At 41.8% G+C, this 27,738-nt stretch overlaps 1 protein-coding gene across 5 annotated transcripts in view; it reads left to right on the forward strand.

Annotated features, from left to right (window-relative positions):
• dyl (transmembrane protein dusky-like) overlaps nt 1-26,663 on the forward strand; it is a 48,663-nt gene extending 22,000 nt beyond the window's left edge. For 4 of the 5 annotated variants that reach the window (XM_086993771.1, XM_086993769.1, XM_022817757.2 and 1 more), the window contains 3 exons: nt 21,786-21,841; nt 22,976-23,611; nt 23,856-26,663. In XM_086993771.1, the coding sequence (XP_086849897.1) occupies nt 21,794-21,841; nt 22,976-23,611; nt 23,856-24,653 (1,482 nt within the window). In that variant the 5' untranslated portion in view covers nt 21,786-21,793 and the 3' untranslated portion in view covers nt 24,654-26,663. Of the gene's footprint in view, nt 1-11,890; nt 12,159-21,785; nt 21,842-22,975; nt 23,612-23,855 lie in introns of those variants that run through there. The other variant, XM_022817756.2, reaches the window with a different exon arrangement.
• The last annotated feature ends 1,075 nt before the right edge of the window (nt 26,664-27,738 follow it).

A 27,738-nucleotide genomic window follows, 5' to 3' on the forward strand; every position in this document is an offset into this window, starting at 1 on the left:
CTATTTTCAACTAAAAATGAACTAAATTCCACTTTGTTTTTTTACAATTTTATCAATATTTCGTTGGTTTTATTTTCTGCGCTTTCTTTTCTGGATCAGCAATGATCAGTTAACTAGTACCCATGGTCCGCAACATAATTACATTGTTACAAGCATTAACCAACTCAACAGCTTCCTCTATCAACGGCGACTGCAGTGGTCTTCGACCTGGTCGATTCAACAAAAGTGACAACAGCACAAGAAAAACAAGCCCATCCGTTCAAGCCCACGACTACCTCCGCCCCATGTCGACTTAGCCCGATCGAGCGCAGCTAGGGCCAATGCGCGACCTTTCCCTTCAATGTTCCAACGAATGAGGTGAACTGCAGCAGTGAACCGGAGGCGAAGCAGCAAAAGCATGAAGGACCGAGCTTACAATAACACTGCCAATGAACGACTGTATTTGTACATAGGACAATGTACCACCGCAATGACCACGTGCCATACAACATTTGCTGTAATGTCCCCCGCTTGTCTCTGACGTTCGCTGGTGCCAACAGGTGTAGCAACAACGCGTCGACCGAAGAAAGAGCGCGCTCATCACCAGTTGCAATATAATCAGCACCGAACAAAGGGGGCAACAGAAAGCACAGCGGAATTAGAGCTACTTCCAAGTTCTTTACCCGCACTCGCTCAATACTTGTATGTAGTACTTCAATATTTACTAGTAGTACTATAAGTCACTCAGACAGACTGACTGAAGTCTTCGACAAGTTCTGTCGGTGAAGCGGTACGGGCCATCGCAGAACAGTAAGAGGGAGGGCACTAGTCCTGGTGCTGATGGTGTGATAGAACGTAGCAAGCATCATCTTTTCCCGATCATTCAGCGATGGTCACGAAAATTACCATTGTGTCACGCCACACATGCGCAGCCGCTGCTTACAAACAGCTACACGTGCCCCTGCGTAACAATACGTATGTTATATATAGTTGAATAGTAGTGCTAGGCAGAGACAAATAAACCACATTACGCGGACGGAAGGTGATCTTTGGTACATTGAATAGATTAAGGCCAACTCGCTTCCTCTCATGTCAAGACAGAATAAGTGTTATTTCTATGCGAGGACGCAAGGGTGCAGGTGAAAAAAGGAGAAGAAGCACAGCGTTCCGATTACATCATTCAAAACCATCCAACGTTATCAATACAGAAGATTTTCATAAATATTCCTATATATAAAAAGTTCTTCATAAGGATTGCCATCAAATGCCAAATATTTAACAAAACGAATGTCAATTTTGAGCTGATCTGCCTCTGCTTGATTATTTACTAACTGAGCATCTGTATTTTAGCGATGTATTATCTATTCGATTGCCATAAGACATACAATACGCATGTCTATATACATTATTATTAAGAAGGGATTTCTATTTGAATGGAAAATATACCTTTACACATTAGCGGAATTTATGTATTTAGTTATATATAATTTTTTGGTTAATTAGTATCGAAGAAAAGATTCAGATAAGAGCTTATACCTGACCTCCGCGGACAGGCATAAGCGCAGCTTTATTATACTAGGACACGAGATGGCAATAAATCTGACAAAAACAATTCTTTACTTGCACTAGAGATAGGTACGTGCAAGCAATCCGTAACTTAGTTCCCGCTTATAAAAATCAATAAATGGAAGGCACTCTATGTTATTATTATAGGCCACGAAGTTGTTCGGTGCTAATTCTCAGCTGCTCTCACCCATAAGGTAGATTTGGAGATTTCACTCGGCCTAACTACATTCGACGATACGTCAACAATTGATTTGTATCACTCATGTTAATATTAAGGTGCTGTTTATTACTCATATAGGCTCGAGAGCAGATTCTGCAATACGCAACGAGTTGCGCACGAACTCTTCAATGAAGATGCTTTCATGTTTTTGGCGAAGTTCTCACAAAGCAAGCTAAAAGCAATGCTCAAGTTCTCCTCAAAAGACCTGCGTTCTTGTCTGTTGCAGACAGGAAATTATCATTAAGTTCTTGCAATAGGAGGCTGTAGCTGTTTGACGAAAGTAAAAGTACGTAATCTCAGTGCTGGGTATCGTAATGGAAGTAACAGAATCACCTGTATATTTATTTCCACCAATGTTACTATTATCAGTAGCATTGTAGTAAAGTCTGGTAAGACGTGCATTGCACAGCCGCTTACGCTGCTACAAAAATACCAAAGGTAAAACGCAATCCAGATGAAGGCACCCGACCAACATTTACTCTTTCGAATTTTTTTGCTCAGAAACGGGTATTTTCATGCATTTACCCCGCGCTTCCCTTTTAGTGTTGTTGTTGTTGTTGTCTCAGAACGAAAGCATTGTCATCAACATCGACCGCATCCATAGGCACAGACAAACGCAAACTGACACAATTGAACAGCTAAGGGTCTACGAGCAGATCTTAGCGGGCGGCTTCATCGAGCCGCAACTTCATTGCGCCGACGTGAAGTTTTGGTAGTGTGTTCTGGCTGGGGTCGTCTGCCACCGTAAACCTGTTGCCGGATGGTCCAGTCAGTAAATCCCCGAACTGCTAGCCGAGAACACCACATGGACTTCATAGCGTCTTCCCACTGTTAACAGCAGCACTAGTACCACTGCTAGCGTTTCTTGATGCAGCGAACGCATACCGTTTATCTACTGTATATATATATATATATATATATATACTAAATGAGCATTGGTTCGCAGGTCTCTGCTTCCGGTGGTCTGCGGCAGGCGCCGGCAAGTTCCCGATGATGAACAGGAATCAGCGACTCCTGGCAGTCAGAAACACACGCACGAAAACACAGATGAACCGTAAGCGGCAAAGAATTCGATTCAAACATCATCTCCCACTCGTTAGACCAGAGAGCCGGCTGCTCCAAGCTGGGTCGGCTGGCTTTGGTCGTTTTGAACGAAGACAATGAAGAGGCAGAGAATCAGTGAGTAATGAGAGAGAAAGCGAGGGAGTTTTACTATAAAGCCCAGTCACCTGTTGTTATCTGAGCGTTTGCCAGCACAGCTCGGCGCCCAAAGAATCGTGGAACTCCGGCCTTTGAATCAGACTACAAACAATATTGTATTGAATACATTTCTTTTCCTCTTAGCTGGCAGAGGCTCAGTTCGATGGTAAAAGGGTCTCAATGATTGTCAGCTTCCTGGTGTGGATAGCTAGCTGGCTGGCTGGCTGGCTGGCTGGCTGACTTCATTGGATATGCCCAACGATGATTTGCATTGCGTTTGCTTCGTTTGTCGTAAAAGCAAAAGAAAAGGACTAGAGAAGAAGAGACAAACCGCGCAGAGATATATCTCACTCTACCTCAATTGTTCGCTGCTCACTTAAAACATATACACACTATAACAAAGTCTAGGTGAACAAAAAGCCTACCCCCAGAAACATAGGCAAGATACAATTTAGTGCGGCAGGAAATAGCTGTGCTTCCATGACAAACACGGAGCTCACCTGCGGGGAGAGTTCAGCACGACGCTCCGTCTTGTGCATGCTACGCGTATAATTAACCTTTGATTAGAGATATTTTGAAAACTCCATATGGGTTTCGCAAATGGCAGGAACCGTGAAGTAAACAGAAATTACTGTTCACACTTTTGCATGTGGTTAACAAAGCTGTTTAGTTATTATGTATCACACAAACAATACAGTTGTGAAGTCTGGTCGGCATAACGCATTTGCCCTCAACCTCCAAAAAAAAGTCACTTGAACTTGCTCCAATTCGTTTACTTTCTACGAAACTACCTTTTTCTCAACTAAAATTTTCCGTTTTTTTTTTCCCTATTCTAATTGCCATCAAATTGTTCGTCTAGTCCCCTTTTGCGCTTCCGTTCCAGCAAAAAAATCCTAGCTAATATTGGTAATTCCATAGGTAGACTTCGAAGTGTAATATATCCTTAGGCTAACACAAATTGAATTTGGTCTAGCTTATGTGAGTCCTCATTCTAGCAAAATATTCACACAAGTCGGTATTCCTTTGGTGAAATTTTAATTTACTTGATCGCCTAGAGTTGATTAACTCTGCGCCAATCTGCTGTGCCATTTTCAAAATTAAGCTACTCGTTTAGTAAGACCATTTTTTGCTTATTCAGACTACCCAAGATTTATATGTGTGCCAACTCTGTACATGAAAATTAAGCCACGTCGAATAGCTCAGAGGAAAACTCAGCATACACTCTGGACCTCGTAGATAGTCAGGCGTTGACTTTAAACACAACCTCTGTTTATCTCTGTCTGTCTCATGATCAGTCACATGACCATCATTAATCTTTATCATTGGACGCCGTGTAGGTCCGAAGCCTAAAACATCGAGCTAAGAAAAGACGTTGTCTAACGTATTGCTAGGAGGCCAAAATATGTTCCACCACGAGAACGTTCAAGTAAAAGCAGATTTACTTAGCTCCTGAAGCAACATAAGGCAATCGCACTTTTATAAATTAGTAATCCCGGTTAGGGCTTAACGTTTCATGAAGGAATACAACGTCGTACCCGCTATTGTGAGGCATGATGCTCTATTCTATTATACATGTCCACGTTTTTCGAACAGTTCGATTGGTCAACCTGCAAGAAAGCTTGGAGTCGATTTACGACTTGAAGCGCATATTTCTGCGAAGATTCAAAGTAACGAACACTTACGAGGATCCCTTCAAGCGTTTACCACATCATCAAACTCGACGGGACCTCTCAGTTTAGCGTCAACCCATCATCCAGCTTTTTACTAATAGCAGAATGACGAATAAGAACGTGATGACGGAAACAACGATGATGATGAATGCGACAAGAAGAACAACATTTTTTGTACTTTAGCGGTCTATCATATCATTCTTGCGGTAGCGCAGTGGGTAACGTGTTTGCGATGTTAAAGATGGAAAGATGTGCTAGTTTCGGTTCGAATCCATGCGTAGACGCTTAATTTTGTGCTGGGAGCAGTCGTCTACTTAACGGTTCAAGTAGCGGTCGTAAAACATGGAAAACATTTGGGTAAATCAAACCATTAGCAGCCGTAGCGGTGCCTTTAGCGAACAAAGACGGAATCGTTTCCTAACAAGGTAGCTACAGGGTGAATTTTGCGGGACAAAAAAGTAGAAAAATGTCTGTGCAACTGGGGCTGAAATTTCCATTCCTTGAATAGTTCAGTGTGCACTAGTGTGTGCATATATATTAGATTAAGTTACTAACCGTGGTATAATTGCCGCCTAATAGTTTTTATTTTACTATAAGTTTGCTGTTCCTTATTTATTTGTTGATTTTTGTTGGAAGCGAGTAGGCATTTGCCCGTACTTGGTCCTTCGTGTTACTTCTCTACCCAAATTACTCGACAACTGTGTTAGGTGGTACACTTTCATCATTTATATTGTGTGTTTGTATTAATGAGCACACGCCGCCATCGCCTGAGTAAGATCTTCTTTTTCTTCCATCTATCGGAAATAGTTTCCTGTGCTCAAAGGCGTGCTGTAAATAGAACTGAACGTTAACGTTACAAGTAGAGAGCAGGCTTAGATCAGCCCTGCGTATTATACTCGTACACCAACGCACCACACTAAAACATTGAATCCTCCTGTATTCATTATAGGATAGGTGATGTTGATAAATATTATAATGCTGGTACTACTATTCAATACATACGGCATGCACATCTATCCGTCACTGTAACTATGATATCGTCACTAGTTGTTTTCATCATTAAAATTGTTAGCAACACCAAAAATAGCAAAAGCGGCAATGGCATTCAGTGATCCTTTATAGGGTAGCTCATTATCGGATTGGTTTTCATAAAACCACACAGGTATAAGCATAAGTTAACATACAGAACCAAAAAAAGCACCTCTTTATGGAAAGACTGCTTTTTGTCTACATTTCTTATTTTTTTTCGTAATTTAATGGTAGATCGGAAGTGGCCGTCAATTATAATAGCTGGCGGTATTAGTTGTTCTGAGTGCTAACGGCAGCCAGGTAGTCCGTTACTAGCCGTTGGCGGCCGTTGCAGCTGGCTTTAAATGGGCCAGAAAGCCGCGTTAGATGTGCCCTGATGCGTTGCACCTCATGCCCCATAGACCAAGTACTGATGTTAACCAACACTAATCAGCAAATGCGTCAATGAAAAAAACAAAGCAAAAATACGCCTACTATACTTTCCAGCGGCTCCAGCAATTGCCCAGGCCAAATCCACACAAAAGTTGGAACTAATTAATGGCGACTGCCAGGTCCTTGCCTATGTATGTACGTTGTATCAGCCGTCTTAGCGGTACTGTGTTAATTTTTTTGATTTGGTTTGCCTTTTGGATTATTTATTATTTTTTTTTTTTTCGATATTTCGTTGTTGTTGCAAAATGGAGCAATATTACTTTACTTTCAGCAGGTTCAGACGATACTACGTGTCGCTAGTAGTCACAATAATAGTAACAATAATAACGAACAATATAAGAAATCCTTTCTCATTCACACACATATTCTATAACAATAATCAAACTGAACGTATACAGGTGTTTTTCCTATTCTTTTTTTTAAGTCACCAACTATGTGGCACTATTCCGTGGCGTTTAGCAGGCAATGGAAAGGTATGAAGTGTGGGAGTCAGATGGGACCTAATTGTCGGTGTACCGTTCAGATAATGCTATTCAAGTTGTACTATGTCTACAGATGCCATAATTTATCCGTGTGATTTATGCCTATACATGATGAGTCACTGATCGGCGTTACTCTTACGCCACTAATGAAGCAACGCAACTTAGACATAGTTACGGAGAGCGAATTATGCAGGGGCAGAAAGGTCCGATGAGGTAAACCGTAAGGGTTTGGGTGAGTGGCACTACTAAGGTAGATCGTAACAGAAGAAACGAACGACGGACCTTATATTTGTTATGTTCGTGTCTCAGATTCTGCTGGTTGTTTATGTTCTGGGCCTAACATGTTCAGAAAACCTCTTTCGACGATCAACAATATTAGCCATAGTAATAAAGGCAAAAGCCGATCACGAGACAACGAATCGGACATTTGCTTTTATAGCTGAAATGGAAAGAGGCGCTGTACGGCCCTAGACTACAGATTGTGCAACCAAATTGCACTTAAGCATTTTGCTACTGCTACATCTAAACAAGGAACTTAATCTAAGCAAAGTTGTAACAAGTTGAGTTCAACACACTTGAGTAAACGCCACGCAATCGAACCTAAATTGACAGCTATACAAACCACACGATATACGTCTTTAATATTAAAAAAAAAAAAATAAGCTTTTGATCGGGTTTTATGCAGTTACTATTTTTTAATACATACAGAAGCAAAGAAAAACATGAAAACGATAATAAATCATAATATAAATTAACAGAGAGATAATAAAAAATCTGTTTTTGTTAGTGTAAAATTATAGTTGCTTAATGAGCAATGGTTGTTACTGTTCTCTATGACAGTGTTGTTTAGACGCAGTCTCTACTATCGGTCGCTGTGAACTTCAGCACGTAACATTTGCAGCCCTTTCAATAACTATTTTGATCAGTTTCATAAAAAATTTGTCTGGGCAAAGGAATGGGCCAGGCAAAGCCAGGTAAGATTGCATTTTTCTTACACGCTATCACAGCAATGCGCACCAGCTTTTACGATGACTGACATTACATATCAACATACGCTCATAGTTCAGTAGTTTTTTTTATAATTCAGGGAGAGCTTGGTAATTTTTCACTTTTATTTTCTTTTTGCCGTACTTCGATACTGGTGTTTGCCGTTTGGATCGAGTCTTAGCTCCGGTATAGACTGCACACATTCGATCAGATGGCTGGCTGGCACCCAGCGCGATATGGACCGCGTGTCTATGCTCGGGTTCGAACCTAGCCTACAACGTGTTCGACACGAGTACGTAACCAATTCAGCTATCAGTGGGACATGGACGTTCGAATTGACGAAGCATCAAGGGGCGACGCTGACAAGAACAGCGACAAACATGGCAGTGAGAGTAGATGCTTTTCCCATAGAACATTGACGGCGTCAAAGGCAACGATGCCCATAGTGATATCAGCTATACACTTGATAAGGGGAGTCGAGATCGATGTCGACGTAGATCTTAACCGCTGACACTACCAAAGATAAAAAAAAAATGCTTAGAATGCAATAAGGTTAAATTTTCGCGATGGACGTTTACTTGCGGAGGCAAACTCCTTTTTCCTCATTTACATTGTGTGTTATTGTAGTTTCGGCGATCGGACGAGACCTACTCCACACGTTATTAAGCTGTCATCTGACTAACTGGCAACTGGCCGATCCTCTTAGCTGCACGGCGTAGAGAGACATCATTTGCGGGAAACCATTGTGCCTCTTTTTCGAGGAGTAATTAAGCCATCGTCGTAAAACTGCGAATGCAAGACATGGTGGCCTGTGAGACGTTCCCAATGGACAGAGTGTAACCTTTCAACTGCTGCAGCTGTAGCAAGGTCGAAGTGGCAAGACAACATCTGCAGGCCTCTGGTCTTCTCTGCAATACAATCATCAGGCTCAGGCTTAACCCGTTTTCCATCTAGTAGATATCTATGAGATATCGAAAAACGATCATTGGACATCATGACAGCTACAGCAGAAGTAGGCAATGTAGATGCTGCTGCCCCCACGGCAAAAGCGGATGTACATGCACTGGCACCTATATCAAGAGATGTTCATTACAAATCGTGGGTACCTTAATAGTAGTAGCGGCTAATGATGGTGAAATTTCAGCGGAATAGCACTGTCAGTGGCAACTCTTTCTAGCGACGCTTCTGACAGAACTTGCAGTCGCCATGGCCGTACTAGCTATATCAGAGCTCATTTTTGCCGTGAACGATCATATGTTTATAATTGTCATGATAGTGATGCTGGTAGATAAGAGGTATAGATACAGTCTGACAGTCGTTCGTTTTGGCTGTATGTAGCTAAGCAGACATCTTATATCGTTGCGGGGTATAAACCGATTCTGGTTCATTGAAACAAAACTGCGACAGGCAGGATCATCAACTCGATCATATTGAGCATCAGAGAAGGCTCCCTATACATCGCGCTCAGCAAATATATTCTAGCTGAATTAAGCAACTGTGCTTCCTGTTGTAATCGCGTCTCTAATCTGAGCGTTAAGACTCTTAATGATCCGGACATTACGTGGTTTGTTAGCTGTTTCCCTGTCTCTCTCTCCCTCTCGCTCTCATCTATATAGAGTTTAGCGTAGCAACTTCCTAGGACAATCAGCGATCGGTATGTGTGCTTGATAATTCAAGTGTTCATTTTGGTAATTGGGGTGCTTTCGTGGTTGCCAATGGGAGCGTTCTCTTCAGAACGGGAATATCAAATTTAAGGTCAGTTTCATTGTACGCTAAGGAAAAGAGGTGAAATAAGTAGCACCGAATCTGTGTCCTGTCTGTTGTTTTACTCATAGGGAAAACGGATGAACAACTAGCGTTGGTCCTCGTAATTAACACTTTACCTCATCCTATCGTGACATAACGTAATTTATGTCTCATATTCCTATATATATATATATATATATATATATATATGTGTGAATGGGAAATATACCGAGGTCGAGTTCTACGAATGAGAACATTCTGCATTTCAACCCTGAAACAAAGAGTATCCGTTTTGTACAATTTTATCTAAAACACTTTTCTAACGATTCAACTTCCCCACTCTATAAATTACGAACGAACAAATTCAGGTACAACTGGACTTCGAGCACGAAAGATAATTTTATTCTGTTCACGCTATGATGTGACACTGACGAGGCTGCTAATCGTACCTTCTAAAAGTGTCACATACGACGAAGAGCTACAGCGGCTTGAAACAATAGTCCAAATGTGTAGTCGAGTATTTAGTGAGGCTGCACGACAGGCTCATTATGCATTCTCAGCCTACAGCACGTACGTAAATGATAGGCGACAACCAACGTGAGGTGGCTGTAATGACTTTTCTTTCTACAAATTATAGATTGTTATTGATACAGTTTACTGTTGTCGTAGAAAGGGTTCAACCGCGATCGGCCATCGATTATCGCCTCTGTTGAGCTCTCTTTGCAAAGTAGATGTTGGCAAAAGGTAACCATTCTTGTTCGTGTATTCTTATCTATCTTCCTGACTGCGCAGCCCTCATGAGCATCGGTGAACACTGCGTTTCTATATGATCGACGATAGCAAAGCAATGATACGAAGGGCGGCATATGATGAACAGAACAGAATTCAATGAGGATTGTAGATCTAATACTGTAGACTGATCTAATACTGTAGAAAGACGAACTTATAAGACGGGACATCAGGTTATTATTCGATATCGATCGAGATCGAGATCACGCGGTTTTCAGTCAGTTAGACGGATACGGTCAGCAAGGAACAGACCCCTGACTGGCTCAATGACACTTATCTCTTTGGAGGCACTATAGTGAACTAGGGAAGCAGCAAACAGGCAGGAAACCGTCGAGATAAACAAGAGGGAGATAGAAAGGATAGCTTATGCTGCTTCTATTTCGGTTGAATGCCACTGTTGACCGATTGGTCTAGAGTATGGTCTCTCGGTGATACTCATTCTAATGGTGTATATATATATACGCACGCATGAATTCTATGGATGGATCGATGAGTGTCGACCTTATGCGAATCCATATTGTTGTCGTCAAGCAGATTACCGGTGGAGCTGGAATCACTATTTGTACATCGCACGGAAAAAGCGGCTGTTACAACGTATCAAAGTGATTTCCATTTCTCTCAGATCTAGCGATTATTCATTTTGTTGTTCATATAAATATTTACAGTTTGGCTGTAGTCACGAAAATTCAAAAGCTTCGTAAATACGAACAAACAATTCACGTATCTGTATAATATACGCGTGTTATATATGTATATTGATAAGACTTTAATACGAACCCGAAACACAGTTTAGGGGAACGGGTGGGGTTACGTTGTGGGCACAATCCTTTTGAGGCCATTCGCATAAGCAGCGAGGAACTTATTTAACACAATAGTGAAATTGCGATAGGCGATACTGCGCAGATATACTGCTACTAAATACAAGCTGTTTTAAATAGCAAAAAGTACATTACAAGCCCGAGGCGTAACAGCGGATGTAATGCCGATAATTTCTATTAGGACGGCGCTAGTCAGATAAATGGAGTCTATTATCCTTTATGGATGATTTTGTTCTCTAAGTTTAATATTAAGCGATCGCGCTCTTCTTGCTTTCTTCTCTCCTCTGCACACACAGCTTTTTTCGTAAATGTCTATTTGCGAATAGACTCCACATTACGTTGGGAGTAAGAGGCGAACTTGAACTACTCCGCCAACATACTAAAAAAAAAAAATGTAAGCTACAAATAAAAACAATGGTGTTTACGACTACACAATGGGCTAGCTGTTTATCCGTATATAGACTGCATTAGTAAGCCACCCAGCATCGTGCAACTATTACAAATGGTAGGTCTAGAAATTGTATTGGCTCTGCTAGGAGTCAACCATTCGTTACTTTACCTTCTAAATGCTTTTTGTTGTTTTGTATAGATTATTACATATAGCCTGGTTACAAACGGCGGTCGTCGTTCGCGACCACCGCTGTAGCGGTTGTCCACTATCACTATCCTTTAGGGAATCATTGCTTGGCAACTGCCATCGTCGCAGAGCCCGCCCCTGGCGACCCTGTGCGGTGACTTGCCCTACTGCCGAAGGCCTCATAAGTAGCGACTCTCTTCCGGTGGCGATGGCGATATGGGAGATGACAGGCAGAACGATTAGCGCAGCAGAACGCCTTCAGCGTCGCTGGTGTTAGCGTTGCAATTGCTATAGCCATTAGTGTCATCATCGTCATTTCAGTATACGTCAGCACAAGAATCATCGTCCATTGCTCTTATTGACAGAACCACACTCCTCTCACATACTGTAATGTCTTGTTTACGAGTTAGCTAACGTACTTCAACCCAAAAAACGGACAGTGAGTGCAGACGTATCTACGCCAGCAGTAACACTGTGTATTGTTGTTGGAGGTGGTGAGAGTAACATGTATGCTTTTATGGCAGCTGCATAACATTCTCCAGCCAGCTGGAGTGATGCTGATGGCCGTGGAATCCCAGGAGCTCAACAACGACAGAAGCAGCTACAAGCTTGAAATCAAATGCCGTCAGTGCCGCTATCTTCAGTAACGGCGTCAGCAATAAGGTACGCGTACCGGACACGCTACGTCTGTCGCGGAAGTGATGCTCATCTGTAGTCTCCACACGGCATTGCACAGCTTTCACAAAATAGGCAACACTTTCACTATCTACTACATCCACCTTCCTCCCTAAAAACATTGCAATCATAAACATTAGAAGATACTGCATCTAGCTCTACAAAAAAAGCGACGCCAGCATAATTCGTTTATTGCGAAGTTTATTTAGGTAATTAATTAAGTTGCCATTTGTATCGATACCTGAGAGTAGAAATCACAAAATATAATGCAGGCAGCTATATTTATATAAAATGATAGGGTGACGGTATATGTAATGGTCAAGGTAGCTGTATAATGGAGCGAATTAGATGGTTATCTAATCTTCGAGGTATATATATACGGCTTTGATATTATCGTTAATATATATATGCGCGTTTGTGCTCGTATGTTTTCATTCTATTAAAAGTATGGTCGTTTGCGGACGTTATATTGCCGGCCATTCAAAGTGGATGCCACAGTCACGATATGGAAAGGAATAGCATATCTAATTAGCCAGTTATTCATTTTTTCTTATACGGGTGGTTATTACCGTTTGTTCAAGCTTTTTTTTTTCTATTTCGATTGTTACTTTTCTATTCATGATGATTCTATATATCTTCACACTCGTCTCAAGCCACCACTGAATTTCATTTATATTCGTATAGCGGATTATGCAATGTTTATTAGATACAATCTTTTATCCTTTTTCTGTTCAGTTTTTGATGATCGTAAAATTGCTCCCGGCGTTTAGTCTAAAAAAAGACGATTGAAATTAGATATAATTCGTTCTATTCAGTCAGTAGCAATCATTTTCTTCCAGCTCTACAGATAAACAACGCATGCAGATATTGGCTAACTTTCACGATGGCGTCAAGTGTCCATTATCTAGAAACACCCACAATATGCGGATATTATTGTAACACAAGTACTTTCGCTTTCTAACTGCGGCCCACAAGAAGGAGCCGCAACGGGTTGGAACAAAGCTAGCTCGAAATAGGCCTATTTCAGTGGCAATCACGATATGTCGTCTTCAATGGCACTGTGGTCCAGACAAAGGTCATTGACCAAACGCGGTTCGTTAATTTAACAACAGAGGGCACAGGAGGGTATTGAATCATCCGGTCCTCATAGGAATCTTAATTATTTCTTCGTTTCCCGGCATAATTGTTATGCTAGATTATTTTGTATTAAGTTATCGTCCCGAATTTGTATAATGATGATCCAAATTAGCGTGTAAGCTGTTAAATTGGCCAAGGTATAGAATATGGCCATATTCGTTTGTCTGCTACTGCTGTGTGTAAAGCTATATCACGTCGTCCGCTCGTGTAATGGTACTATGTGAAACGTAATGCTGGAAAAACGCTCGCTATTTTATTTCATATATTAATATAGATTTAAGGGGTAGTCTTCTTCCAACCTAAAAACAACGTATGATAGATGACTTCAGTGACTGGCTGCAGAATTATCTCCACCTGTGCCACGCAGACGTCTTTACATTGTCGCACTGCATTCTATTTGGGTACGCTACTTCCTCTCACTGAAACCCCTTACATGTATATGTATATTTAATAGCTCGATCGCAGAAGTAAACTAAGTTATATTCATTGAACCTCCCACAGCTTGATTCTGGACACGAATTGATTGATCAGAAAGTTTTGACTGAAGCTAGAAAGGAAGTTGTTAAAGAACTGATCGACGCGCAAAGAATTCGTAGTAATGTTAAATGCACTTAGCTTCCGCCGGAAGTGGGATCCCCCCTCGCCCAAATCGTCATCATTACTACGATGGGCGCTTATAGAACTCCTACTATATATAGGTATTCTATGAATAGGTTTCGTAAAAAGAGTTTTACGTGGATCAGTGCTAATGCCGCAGGTTTACTCTAAAACTCTTTGACACACCCTCATATAGGCTACAGGGCACTGTAGGATAAGAGGATTTGCAAGGTCCTCAGCACTTAGTACGCAAAAATATTACTTGAATGTATGTGGCGGAATCGACCAGCTGGAGAGGTTCGCTGTGACAGGACAACTTGCAATCAGTTCCTCCTATCCATCCTCGTAGACGTGGCCACGAAATAGCAATACATCGCTTCATTAAGGGTTTAGTTCAATATCAACTACGTTCACTCATAGCCCGCATTTTTACACGAACTGCAAATCAAAGCCATAAAAAGTGTTGTTTTTAAGATTTTGTGCAGATACTAGATTTTCCGACGACAGGCAAGTTTTTCATTAAAAAAAAAGTCTTATTTTTATGTTAAGACTGCGCTCGTAGCTTCCAAGTTACCCGGTTTGCTCTTAGCACAAAGGAAGTTCTTATTCCCTCAAGGAATGGCCAATCAGAAAATGGATCAGATTATCCTCTAGTCCAAGCTATAAACGGACGCAGTTATATAGTACACGTAGCTATATATATATACTCGTATATATACGAGTGAATAGGGCTGGTGGAGTAGAATAGAGCATGGTAGTGTCTTCATTTACGTCGGTGCTAAAGGCGATAACGAAGAACCCAACAATTACTCCAACTCACTGCTTCAGCGCCCGCAAAAAAGACTCAACTTTGGAACTTTTGCTTCCACGTCCGTTTTATGACGAGAAAATTCTACCTGTATGCATTCAAATTTACGCTCCAATGCTATATTCTGCTTCGTACAGTTTAGCCACTGCTATTACTACTATAACAATCAACAAGATAACTACCTTGGACAAAAGCTTCCCTTTCAATGATAAACCAATAATAAGCTAGCTTGATAATGATGCTGTCCACACTTGGACATTGAAGTTTCACGCCATACATCGTCGGGAGTTAAGCATCAGTTACCCTAAGTTGAAACTAATTTTGAACGTTTACTATCTATTAAATCCATATATGAGATGAGGTACTTTATATGATCACGTTTACACTATACCGAATCTGTGAACCTAACGTGTATGAGAATTACGTTCAAATTTACAGATTTTGTTTTCACATCGACGGAAAATGTTGCAATGTTTTTAGTTCCATTTTTGGTATGATTGGGCTCGATGCTTGTTGATCTTACATTCGAATATTATAATAGATACACACACACACGGACTAACATGACCAAATACATTAGAGGTCCACATCGTCATGGGTACCGCACAACACAATCCAAAATAACAGCCATAGCCGCCGCTGCATCAAAATTTCATCGCTGAATTCGTAAGAGGCTTTGGGTCACCCGGGCCTGCTGTCAGCACCCCAACAACCCTCTACCGGGAGACCCGAGCTAAGTAAGCGGAAGACCAACGGTGACGAAGATCGCTAAGAAAGAAAGCAGGTGAGCTCTTTCTTGCGATGCACCACTTTTTACCTTCGGGCATTTTTAAAAACAATCCCTGGGCCTGCCCCCTAACAAATTACGACTACTCCGTTCCTTCCGGCTAAGGGCAGAAATGCCCGGAGCAACGCCTCAGGTTATTCTTGTAACAGACTTATTTTGACCTGCAAGCAGTGGCACAACGCGCTGCCAACAGCAGTGGAAACAGCATTACCTAAGGCAAAGACCACGACGACTGGCAACACAACCGGTTCCTTAGACAGCCAGCTTTGAACGGCCTCTCTCGTGTGCTAACAACATAATCAACGAGATGCAGATATTACACGGTGAAGAGTCGCTGGATGGATGATTCGAGCGGAAAACTTATGCTGCCAGCTATGCAAGCCAATCAAATACATCTTCACTAATATACAGATGCGCAAGCCCACTTAGGATAAGGCATATTTTTCACGCATCGATTTTGATTTCCTCATTCAGTTGACCAGAGCACAATGGGATTTGATCTCGTTTCAACAGCATTAGGAAAAAGCCTTATTAAAGGAACTACAATGGGGTTTTCCTGTTATTGTGTTCCCTACGTTCAGCTAGTGCCTGATCGTGTAACAGAGTCTTTTTTCAATGATTCATCTATCAAAATACGTGAGCGCGTACCCCTTCCTACACCTCCTTACCACACCAGATTAACTGCAGAAGGAATCAGTGATGTTTGCGATCATCTATCAATGAATTTATCATAGATTTGGCCCGGATTCCCTAAAGGAATTGTTTTTTGTCGTGCTATTCCCACGGTTTCCATCGCTGTTAGCGATAAAAGAAAAAATTGAAAGCGTTGGTAGCGGCTTCAGCAGGGCTGGGAGAAGCGCGTCTGCGTTCGTTTAGATGCACGTAGTTTCAGTTTGCTATTACCATTGTTGTTACTTCATTGCTGCTGTTTCCGCGGTTAGACTCATATTCCCGCTTACAATCGGATTACTTAATTCAGCCCGGTTTTGACACCGACGTGGCATAGGACGTCGAGCTTCCTATCCACGGTACGAAAGATACTCAAATGACTAAGCGCACCGATTACAGATGCTGTTGCTATTGTTGCTGCTACAACAACACAGGGAGTATGTGGCAGAGCGATGTGGCTAGTGCAGAATAAAGTGGCATGGCGATGGACCGACGGACTAACGACCGACAATGGCGACGTAACAAAACATACCATGGCCGACGTAGCGACCATTACTATCACGGTTAACGCACCGCTACCGCTGCGCCTTCTGCTTAAATTGGCATGGCCACCGATTACGTGATGAAATGACAGTGGATCCACAGTCGCAGTGGCGAAAAACACAGCAGTCAATCCATTCGTAGAAGCAATTGACGCTTTCCACGTTTGGCGAAGCTGCTTTTTTTACGTATCGCTGCTGCTGTTATCTATCGTTGACGAAGGAAAAGACATCAGCAGCATGCAGAAAGGCAATGACCATCTAGGAAGAGTTGTTAAAATGTGGCAACGTTGAACCGAACAGGAATTGGGAGCTACTACAATAACAATATCTAAGTAATGACCCTTGTAGCGTCACCACCCCCCGTCGACATAACAATAATAACAGTGGTCAGCATTAACATAGGCACCATAATCATTGAGATGCTCAATTGCAATTACCGTTATCGTATGTGTTTTTTTTTTAATTTTTCGGTCGCAGACATCTGTTTACCTTCACTAGAAACAGTTACGTCTTGTTCTTAACTCATTCTATTTGTAAACTAAAATACGATAAATTATCGATCTTCTTGTAAAGGTATAACTTAGCTCAACTTAAACATGCAATTTTTCAAAGAGACTCTGAATAGTGTTTCCTTCGCGTTTTGGCCCAATGAAACAATATCTACCTAGCGTAAGCCTGTGAATTTGTGGCTAGGCCACAATGGGTGGACCTTATTATGCCGGAATTACTATCCACTAATTCTTTTCTTATACATTAATCCAACTTGTCAACAAATAGTACAAAAGATTGTCGTGAGGGGAGGCTACAGTCAACGAATCATTAGGCTATGGGTATTCAGCTGCCAGATGGCACGATCTGACTGTCTATCTGTGGCCATGGGTGTTAGTTCAGTATTATGCAATCTGAAGAACTATGTAGGTATGTCCATCAGAATTGAAAACGTTCACTCCATCGATTCATAATTATCATAATGATTCGGTCATTTTTATGACCCTTCCGTGCTACGTTAACGCTATCTGTTGGCAGTGACGGCAATATAATTGACGCTTGTCCCGCTAATATTAAAAAATGGGTACGGTAATTTGAAGAGAAAAGGTTGACGTTGCATCAAAGCCCTTCCTTTTTCTAAGGGGAATCTCGCTTCTAATCTGGGCTGAAAAAATGACAAAGCAATGATAAACAAGCCATATCAGTCCGTTACCCCTAAGCCCTAAAGCCGATAGGATTTTTAACAAGCATTGCTTAACAGGCAGGTCTTGGTTTGAATAACGACGTCAGTAGGAGTAGTTGATTATTTGCACTGCAGAGTTGCCACACACAGAAAGCTGCGAATTTGACAAACACACGATCGTGTGAAGAGATGGCGCACCAAAAGACGCAATTGTATAGGGATGCTACTAAGGACAAATTAACGTAATAGGTATGCTGATATTAGCATCATGGCGGTGGTCATAGAGATCTGAGTGGCTGGCTCATGTTGGCCTTCACTGGAATTATTAGTCAACAAAAGAACTTGAAGAACTGGGCGGTTCCGTTGTTAACAAAAGCCTGAAAATTACGACACAACAGTGGCAGGGCTTCGGAAAGGGAGTCGAAAGTAAGTCTGCCAGCGATGGTATTGGGATCGGTTCTTGTTGGTAGATGGGCCGACGAAAAGGAACGCAAGAGATATCAAGTGATAAATTTTGGCAAGGTCTGTAAGTTAAAGCTAAACCCTTTAGTAACTTGTCGGATAATACTTTATGTGAGAAAGCAGAAATTCAGTTTAAACTCGAAATACGCGAAAAATATATCGTTTCAATTAAAGGGTACATTTTCTGAAGTATGGTAATTAGTAGAGTTACAAAACCTGTACTCAGATGTTGGTTACTAAATACCGCCTAAAATCGAAAATAGTGAAGGTACTTGGTTAACTCAATAAGCCAGTGTCGATCGATAAGATAAAAAAAAATCCTATACAGCGGCAATATAAAAAATTTATCGTATCATAGAAAGAAGGAGAAAGGAACGTAAGAATGACATGCAGAACCATACACGCGGACCAAACAAGACAGAAGTTACATGCTTGTACGCACATCTTTCTGTTTTTATGGTCAGTCTGTTGCATCATAAGCACACACGGCTCGAGGCGTTCACTCCAGCAGCAGCAGCTGCTGCAATAGCACCTTCTAAAAAACCCGGGTCGTCAGCACTTCAAATAGCAGCACCTACGACCAACATAGTGCGACCGTACGAGTAGCGGCGTGTGCTCCTACATCAGCTTTTGCGATGCAAATACGATTTCGAACGAATTACAGCTAACAGCGGCTTCCAGTCGCGTCATTACATTTTTTTTCCTTTTTCTTCCTGTTCATGTCGATTCGTCAGTCTGTCTATCTGTTTTTTGTCTGGCACCAGCACTGCCGGCAAAGACATAGTTAACAAGCGTAGCAGACGTAAACGTTGATCCAAACCCAGGGGCGTGCAGATGGACGAGTCCATAGCGAGCTGTTGTTGTATACTGCCACTTCTGATGCCGTTGTCAAAGTGATCCCTTTCAAACATAGGCCAACAGACGGCCGCTGGACAAACAGTTCAAATATAGAGTGCACCTACCACGATCATTGTTAACAACAGCAGCAGCAGTTACGATTGTGAAGTCCAACGTCAGGCCGGAGTAAAGCAATGTAAAAACAGCCAATCCAGCAGTGGCAACGAGAAACAGGCACGTGCTGCTAAACGAAGAGAGTCCGCTCGAAAGTGGACCACACTGAAAAAGCAGTACCATTGTCACTGCTATCAAGAAGAAACTGTGTGGGTGGTTTCCAGTGGCAGCTGGTGATGCAGTACCAGTTATGCCAGCAGCAGTAACAATAGCATTTCTAATAATTGCTGATGCTAGTTCGTTCCGTCTTAGAGCCAGGCTTCAGCTGATGGCCACTACTGCCGGCGCCACTTGCTACCAAGCGTCGCGTTTGCATCCTGTCAAGCGAATATGACTGCTACCACAAGAACTGTAAAAGATTGCTTTGTTCAATTAAAAATCGTTTATTGACAAACAGAAAAAGGTTCTGGTGAAGCGGCAAATCCGTTGTTGGTCGCCCGTCCATGAAAGGGTCATTTCCACCCTTTAGCTAATAATTAGTCGCTCACCTTAACTCAATTGCATGTTTTGTGGAACATTTTAAATCCAGCGCTATGTTGACAGCGACAAATGACAATACTGACACCTAAAAAAGGACAGCAGAAAATTGTCCCCAATGAAGACCTCCCGCCTTGTTCGCAGTTTTTACACAGATACAAGTACGACGCTGATCAACTAACCAAAAAGAACAGCTGTGTATTATAGGTTTTCACGAATTATTGAATGTATTAGTCGATTGGATAACATGTCGAACTTCCTTATGTTATGACACAATAACTTAATATGTCAATTCAAAGTTCAAAAATCTTTAGTAGGTCTACTAACACAGAAAGGCCTGCTAAAATGATTTTTATTTGTCGTTTTCTCCTGTTCTTCTTTCGTCAAAGCCGTAATAAGTACTAGCGGCAGTTAGTGTAGTCTCCTTGTTCCAGGTTCCAATTGGCATTTTTGCCGGATAATACCAACTGGAATTTCACTTTTCTCTTCTGGATCTTTCCTCCCTTCGAACTGCGCTTTCGAGGCGTTCGATCTAAGGAACCGATATCATCCTAGCGTATAGATTAGAAGAACTTACGCCTTATGTAGAGGAAAATATACCCTGTTCTGTAGGCAAGGTTTCTGAAGTTCGAAGCCATGCCGAAACTCACATAGAAGGTGGCTTGTAGTAAGGGAGGCATGATGGACAGAGTAAAAGTGATCCAATATATTGATGCTGTAGATTCAGAGAGAGAAAAATAGAAAATCACACGGACCAAGAATCTAGTCTAGAAGAACGACGCGTCCATTTGTCTAAGCCTATTCCTGCTCGGCTTTGCAGTTGGCTCCACATATATTAGCTGCAAGGTCCAGGGTTTAGGGTCCAAAGGAGCAGTAAGTATAGAAGCAAGCCACAACTAACTGGAGAACAACATGAAAACTAAATAATTCCAACGACATAGGGAAGCATTCGCGGGAAGGACACTCCCAAGAAACACTCGCATTGATACGCCATCCATTGTATAATGATTATATATTTTTTTAAAGGTCCCATTAAGAAAGCAGCACGCGTAACGATTCGAGACCGGGCCCAGAAAAACGAAGCTAAGGAATAGCCAGAAACGTTACGTCGACCAGAGATCGTATTGAGGAAGCTCAGTCGTTTCAAGAGCTGTATCTACAGATATTTTCAGTTGAAATTTTGCTTCATCATTCTGAACGCCGTTCGCTATTTCTAACAAGACCTGGTTAAAAATGTAATGAAAAGCGTGGCTCACACCGGTTTTGCACTCAGTACAGATGGGGTTTATGGTATCTTCTTACGCTATGGCTGCCCCCCTCCACGGTTAGATCGTATAGTGCATTCCCCCGCGCCATGAATTGCACCAGCGGCCAAAGGCTGACACGTAGATGAATTTCTGGATGCGTCTACTTGTATCGAGTGTGGTACTTCCTGCTTATGTGAGATCCGTTAAAGCCACAAACGAAGCTTACGTCTTACCGACCGCCAGCGCTATTCGCTAATCAAGTGCTTGTTGGACACCAATAATGCCACTGTTACAGCGGTACACCACTTAGAATTCATTATGGTGTGAGCATAATTGCACGAATGGTCAATGTATTCGTACACAGACATGTACTTATAGGTATATGACGATATACATACATGGGTACTTTACGTGAAATATCGTCACGATGTAATTATGCAGATATCTAATATACAGCGCCCGTTCTACACGGTCATACTTTATTCATCAAACTTTACGCGTACGCGACTTGAAGAAAGAGAAACCGGCCAGGAGATGAGCTCGCGGAAAAGCAACGATATATTGACATATTATTCCATTTCCAAGAACGACTCGTTTACAACAACACGCCAGCGTTGTATTAACATGTATGCACATAAACTGGGTCAGAGCATTGGGTAAATAGAATATAGGTGCTAACGACCATTTCGCTCTAAATTTGGTTCCAGGCAACAAAATGCAGAGGTTCATTCTATGCGTCCTGCTTGCTACGGCTGTTGGTCAGGTGAGAAGGGACTAACCAATGTGACTGGGTACATATTTGAAGGCGTATTTTATTTTTATTCTTTTACCTCTGCTTTCCTACTAAAAATAGATATGGGGAGAGGAAAGGAAGAGCTCGGGGAGGGAGAGATTGTGTCTATCGGAAACCAATAAAGTGCGCCGTTGGCCGCTCATGCGTTCGTCAACCATTCCACAATCTGGCAATAATGCAACATTTAACATGTATATATATATATATATAATCTTTTTAAAACTACATTGCTACTATATTATGAGACAAAATACACCGAGTCGCTGAATTTGCCTAAAGGGATGATAGTATATTACGAGCTCCAGAACAGCCCTATTTCTTTTCTTGATATCTAATCTCCGTTTTTTGAACAGTTACATGGTCGACACTTTTGGCAGATTTTCAGCATTGAAACCGTATTCACTCTTCCGTATGTGTTTACCAAAGATCCCACTTCGATGAACAAAATGTTTTTCAGTTTTTAAAAAAAAATTTTGAATATTTCACGTTACGTTGACAGTTTGACTTGCCCAAGAATCATTATGCACTGTATTTTTATAGCAGGCTCTTGAACTCACGGTAATCGTAGACGTAGGCCTTACAGTTAGGTGAGATATAGGCCCACCCAACCAACTGACTAACTTTTTAGATATTAGAGGAAAAAGTAAGTGTGCACTTATTGAAATGAATATCTCATCAGCTGTAAGTCGATTCGTGTCTTAATTGTTAACCTATTCCTTTTCAAGTAAAAACCTCGAAGTCCCTTTTTGCCCCACCTAACTAATATACTAGTTTATTTGGCTTTATAAACACTCGATATGCCATAAAAGGATAATCTGTAAATAGTATTATAATTTTTTCTATCGACGTATGTTGTGTACATGCGTGGCTCGCCCAAGTCGACCCAATGACTTCTCTAAACTCGAATTCGGATACTGGCTTTGGGCTAAGTAAGCTACCGATGTACAGTATAGCACAATAATATAAAAAAAGTATAGATATGCATATCTGCTTTTTCGTCACGCAAACATTCTACATATTGACCTTTGTTACTTTGTGTGTTCGTGTAGCACTATAGGCATTATAGCCTCACGGTTATATTTTCTTTGATGTCCGGCATTAAAGGCAAAGGAAATCGATAAGCCTCATGATCTGCAGCAAGAAGAGACCGCACAGTCACACTTCTACGGAACCGCAGAAGATCACGCTGTTGCTAACGCGGATCCCGAAGAGAATGCTGCGTGGCCTCTAGGTCGGCCAGATATGCCACAAATCAAGAGTCTCAATGTAAAGTGCGAAAAGAATCATATGAAGGTGTTCATTGAGTTTGACCGGCCGTTCCATGGAATGATCTTCTCGAAGGGACATTACAGCGACCCAAAGTGCGTTCATCTGCCTCCCAGCAGTGGGCACATAGCCGTGAATTTCGATATCTTCCTGGGCAGCTGTGGTATGACTTCGAGCCAAAGTGCAGGAGAGCACGGTGAGGTCGGCGGGCTGTACATTGAGGACACCGTGATCATTCAATATGACCCGCAAGTGCAGGAAATCTGGGATCAGGCACGCCGTTTGCGTTGTACCTGGTATGACTTTTATGAAAAGGCGGTCACCTTCAGGCCTTTTAATGTGGACATGCTGGACGCCGTCACTGCGAACTTTCTCGGAGACAACATTCAATGCTGGATGCAAATCCAAGTTGGAAAGGGACCGTGGGCTAGCGAAGTTGCTGGAATTGTAAAAATTGGACAGACGATGACCATGGTAAGCAGACGCTTGTTACCAGCAAAGCTATTAGCTGTGCTCTGCTTAGCTAGCTGACTGCCTATGATTAGGTGCTTCTTATCAACCTTCAAAGCACTTGGAGAACGTTTTTGATTGGCTATACATACACAAAGTGGAACTACCTTTAGAAGTTAATGCTAGCTACTATAAAAAAATACTACACTCTGTCTTTAGCTCATAAGATTGATGACTGATGATGATTTCTAATCTGTGCCATCTGCAGGTGTTGGCTATCAAGGACGACGAAAACAAATTCGACATGCTTGTTAGGAATTGTGTTGCCCACGATGGCAAGCATCAACCCATTGCTTTGGTAGATGAACAGGGATGTGTTGCTCGGCCAAAGATCATGTCGCGTTTCCAAAAGATCAAAAACTTCGGCTCCTCTGCATCGGTCGTGTCGTACGCCTATTTCCAGGCATTCAAATTCCCTGACTCCATGAACGTTCACTTCCAGTGTGTCATTCAGGTCTGCCGCTACGAGTGTCCAGAACCGAAATGCCCCAACGATCACCTCCAGACGCCCGCCCAGTTCGACGATCATGGGGCAACCGTTACAACCCGAGACCACCATGGAGCCTACTCCGAAAATAAGCCCGTTTACGTGCAGCCTGACACCGCTGACGAGGATGACGAGACCCCGATCGACAAACGTAACGGCGATTTGTCCGCTGAGGTAACAACGACCGTGGTTAGCGTCGCCGGTGGAAAGCCACGTGCCATAAGGCAGCGGCGAGACGTCACGGAAGACATTGAGACGACGAAGGTAATCCAGGTGGTAGCGCCAGGCGATGTAGCGTTCTCGCTCGGACAGGAGCTCGCTAATCAGACGGCGACCGTCTACTCAAGTCCTCTTTCAGGCGACCGGCTATGCGTTCCCCTGGCTGGATTTACAGTCGCGCTCGTTGCAATGCTTGTTCTCCTTATTGTCTCGTCTTTAGTTGCCGGGTTCTTGTTTGTTCGCGTACGACACATCACCTCAGGCTGGCCGAAACCCGACTTCATCAAAGTCGTCCATTAAGCCGAACTGCCAAAAAAGATCGCTTGCTTTCCCGATGCTGTCAACAACAGGCTACGTTGTTAGAACTCCTGTACAGAAAAAATGAGACTGAAAAATACCGCAAGAGAAAGCTATTACAACAGAATGATTTAGAAGTTATAAACGACATAATCGGTCCCTATGTTCGTATTGCTGAAAACAGACCGAATTAGAATGTGCTATATCAGTATACATATAGAGATCACACCATTGTCATTCTCCCAGGAGGTCGTCCACTTCGCTTCATTGGTTGTCTCTTCGATCAGTTGATTTTGGTCGGTATTTCAACGAGTAGTGGAGAACGTCACGATACGTCCGAGTAATGAATCGCTTCATTGTATATCTAACCTCGCATCTAACCTCGTAAACGGTTCCTTGCTCAACAACGTGAAAATCGTGCCGACAATAACCAAGCCTGCCTGAAATATATTCCAATAAATTAGGGCAAATGTAATAATATCGAAGGATCTTTGATGAGATGTCACAAATATAAACACGATAAGTCACTACACCATTTCATTGTACAAACAAAATCCAATTTCAACAATATACACGTATGTTGGCGTCACACATTTAACCCTTTCCCTTTCCTCCTCTCCCCCTCCCGGGAAAAATAGGCCGTATTAGGAATGTCTACTACGGCAGAACCCAACAAATGTCGCAGCCCAAATTTTAAGTACATAATGTCACTGTGTTACTATCGTAATGAGATAGGAATCACCAGTGAGCAAACCTAATCCATAAATTATGGCTTCTCTACGACAGTGTTCGTGCATTGTCCAACGTACATTATTATACGTGTTAATAAAAGTTTATTGAGCTGTGTTAACCGTGAGGTGGCATGTCAGCACCTGCTGACATTCTGATCGATGATGAGCTAGTGAAAAATCGATCAGGGGCGTGAATGATATGTGGCTGCCGATAACAAGTTGAACCAAGGTTGTTTTGTTGGTTGTGTTCTACTAATTTTGATGAACGTTGAATATACCGAAGAGAACCGGCACGTGTTGGGGGTAGTCGTACCACCTCCGTGGGGTTTTAAGTGAGGGGTAAGGTGTGTTCACCGCCTGTTATTTGCTAAACGCGCCCTTGTACATATCGGAGATTGTGCGGGCGGTCATGTACACTTCGTAACGGAGATATATTTTACTTTCGCTGCGATGGCACATGCCTCCTCCGCTTTTCCAGTCGTTGTTATTCGAGCTATTTATTACAAACTATAAAACATTAATAACGATTACTATTATTTAATGGGGTATTTACAAAAATGACTATTTTTTTTTATTTTTGTTGCTAATGTCAAGATAATAATTGTCATAGTGTAATGATAACCATCTGAATACATAATATAAGAAAAAACTTGGAAAGGAGGTATGCCTGGAGGAACCCAGATAATATATATATATATATATATACATATATATATATATATATATATATGTATATGTATATAATAATTAGCTTGACGCAAACGGTAGAAGAAAACCAAAAGATATCGGCCACACGTGAATCTACTACTGAAGCTAGAAAAGGCAAGACATTGATTTGATAATAGCAATGATAGCCGCGATTCCATACATATATCTATATATGTTTGATATTAACATTTTTACAATTACCACACCCATAGTTAAGGAGGTTGATGATGATGTTATATATTATACAATAGACTAATTGACAATAGGAGATAATGTACGCAGCAAAAATGATCCGGTACTGAAGGAAGAAAGAACAGATGTGGGCACGAGAGCAACAAGCAGCCTCAATCTTTGTGACGGACGAAAAAGTAATTAACGCATAATGAGAGTGAACGACGGACCCGGCTTGACTATGTCAATGATGAGTAATAATGGTAATTTATTTTTCGAGTGTAGATTGAAATAATGGCACCGCTGATGTGATGAAAGCGATAAAATGGCGTCGACATAAGCATGATGAATGAACAAAACAATAAACAAAAAAGAAAAAAAAATGGACAAAGCTAACATTATATGTGAAGCGTAATTATTTCGTCAGTCTTATTTTGTACACACACACAAACATATATATATATATATATATATATATATATATATATATATATATACCTGTATATATATACGTAGTCAAAGACTAATGCTGATCGCAGCGCGTAGAGAGGTGAACGTCTTTCTAAGCGACTAATATTAGCAAATGTTATTATTATATCTCAAGGTAATTGTATTAGTGTACAGTATTGGTAAGAAGCGATCGAGTAATGAGTGCGCTATAGAGGTCATTGTCCGTTACCCTCATAATTCACATCTTCAAACGGTATCATAATAAATAAAAACATGAAACCGATAGCTCGTGTGCATTGATGTTCTCAGACCAACTGTATGGTTTGTCTTCTTTATTTTCGGCTTAGTAGAATAGAATACGAAGCAAGCATAGCGCTGCGTGTGCGTGTGCGTGCGCAAACCTAAACGCCTTATATTATAAACCTAAACATATTGTCAAACCGAGCTCCAGACCACAACAACGACGTTTAAGTTCCCTTTGCATTCTCTATTATATAAATTGAACAAGCAACTAATGTGATCACACTGAGATTCGTTAAGTTGAACGCTTGTACCTTTTCGATTTACTAGGGATGGGCGCATTTTTAGTGGCAACCATGCATGGCCGAGGGTTATCGCACTATATATATCTATACACCACTAGGCCTTAACCTTGTAAGAGAAAGGCTCATCTATTCCATTTTTCCTGTGTGCGTGCTAATCTAACTAATAGTTCAGGCTATAACGACGTTCGATTAGGCGGAACCTTGGCCCACATTGCCAGTATTGCCGGACCTTCCCTTCCTTTGCGGTGATCAAGCTGATCCAGCGTTGCATGTGCGCAACACGACTAGTACATGCCGCCTTTCATTAGCCGTTAATGACTTGTCAAAGACTGCCAAGACAGAGGGCTCGTCAGACACCTGGTTCCCGGATCAGATATGAAGCGTTTCAACATATTTGATCGAGGGATAAAAGTAGAGAGTTTTTAGGGGCGTCTCTGCCTCAGTGTTGTTTTATGACATCAAGTACTGGAAATAAAGTCTTTG

The sequence above is a fragment of the Varroa destructor genome, unplaced genomic scaffold (genome assembly GCF_002443255.2).
Source record: "Varroa destructor unplaced genomic scaffold, Vdes_3.0 BEIS01000001.1, whole genome shotgun sequence".
Taxonomy (NCBI): domain Eukaryota; kingdom Metazoa; phylum Arthropoda; class Arachnida; order Mesostigmata; family Varroidae; genus Varroa; species Varroa destructor.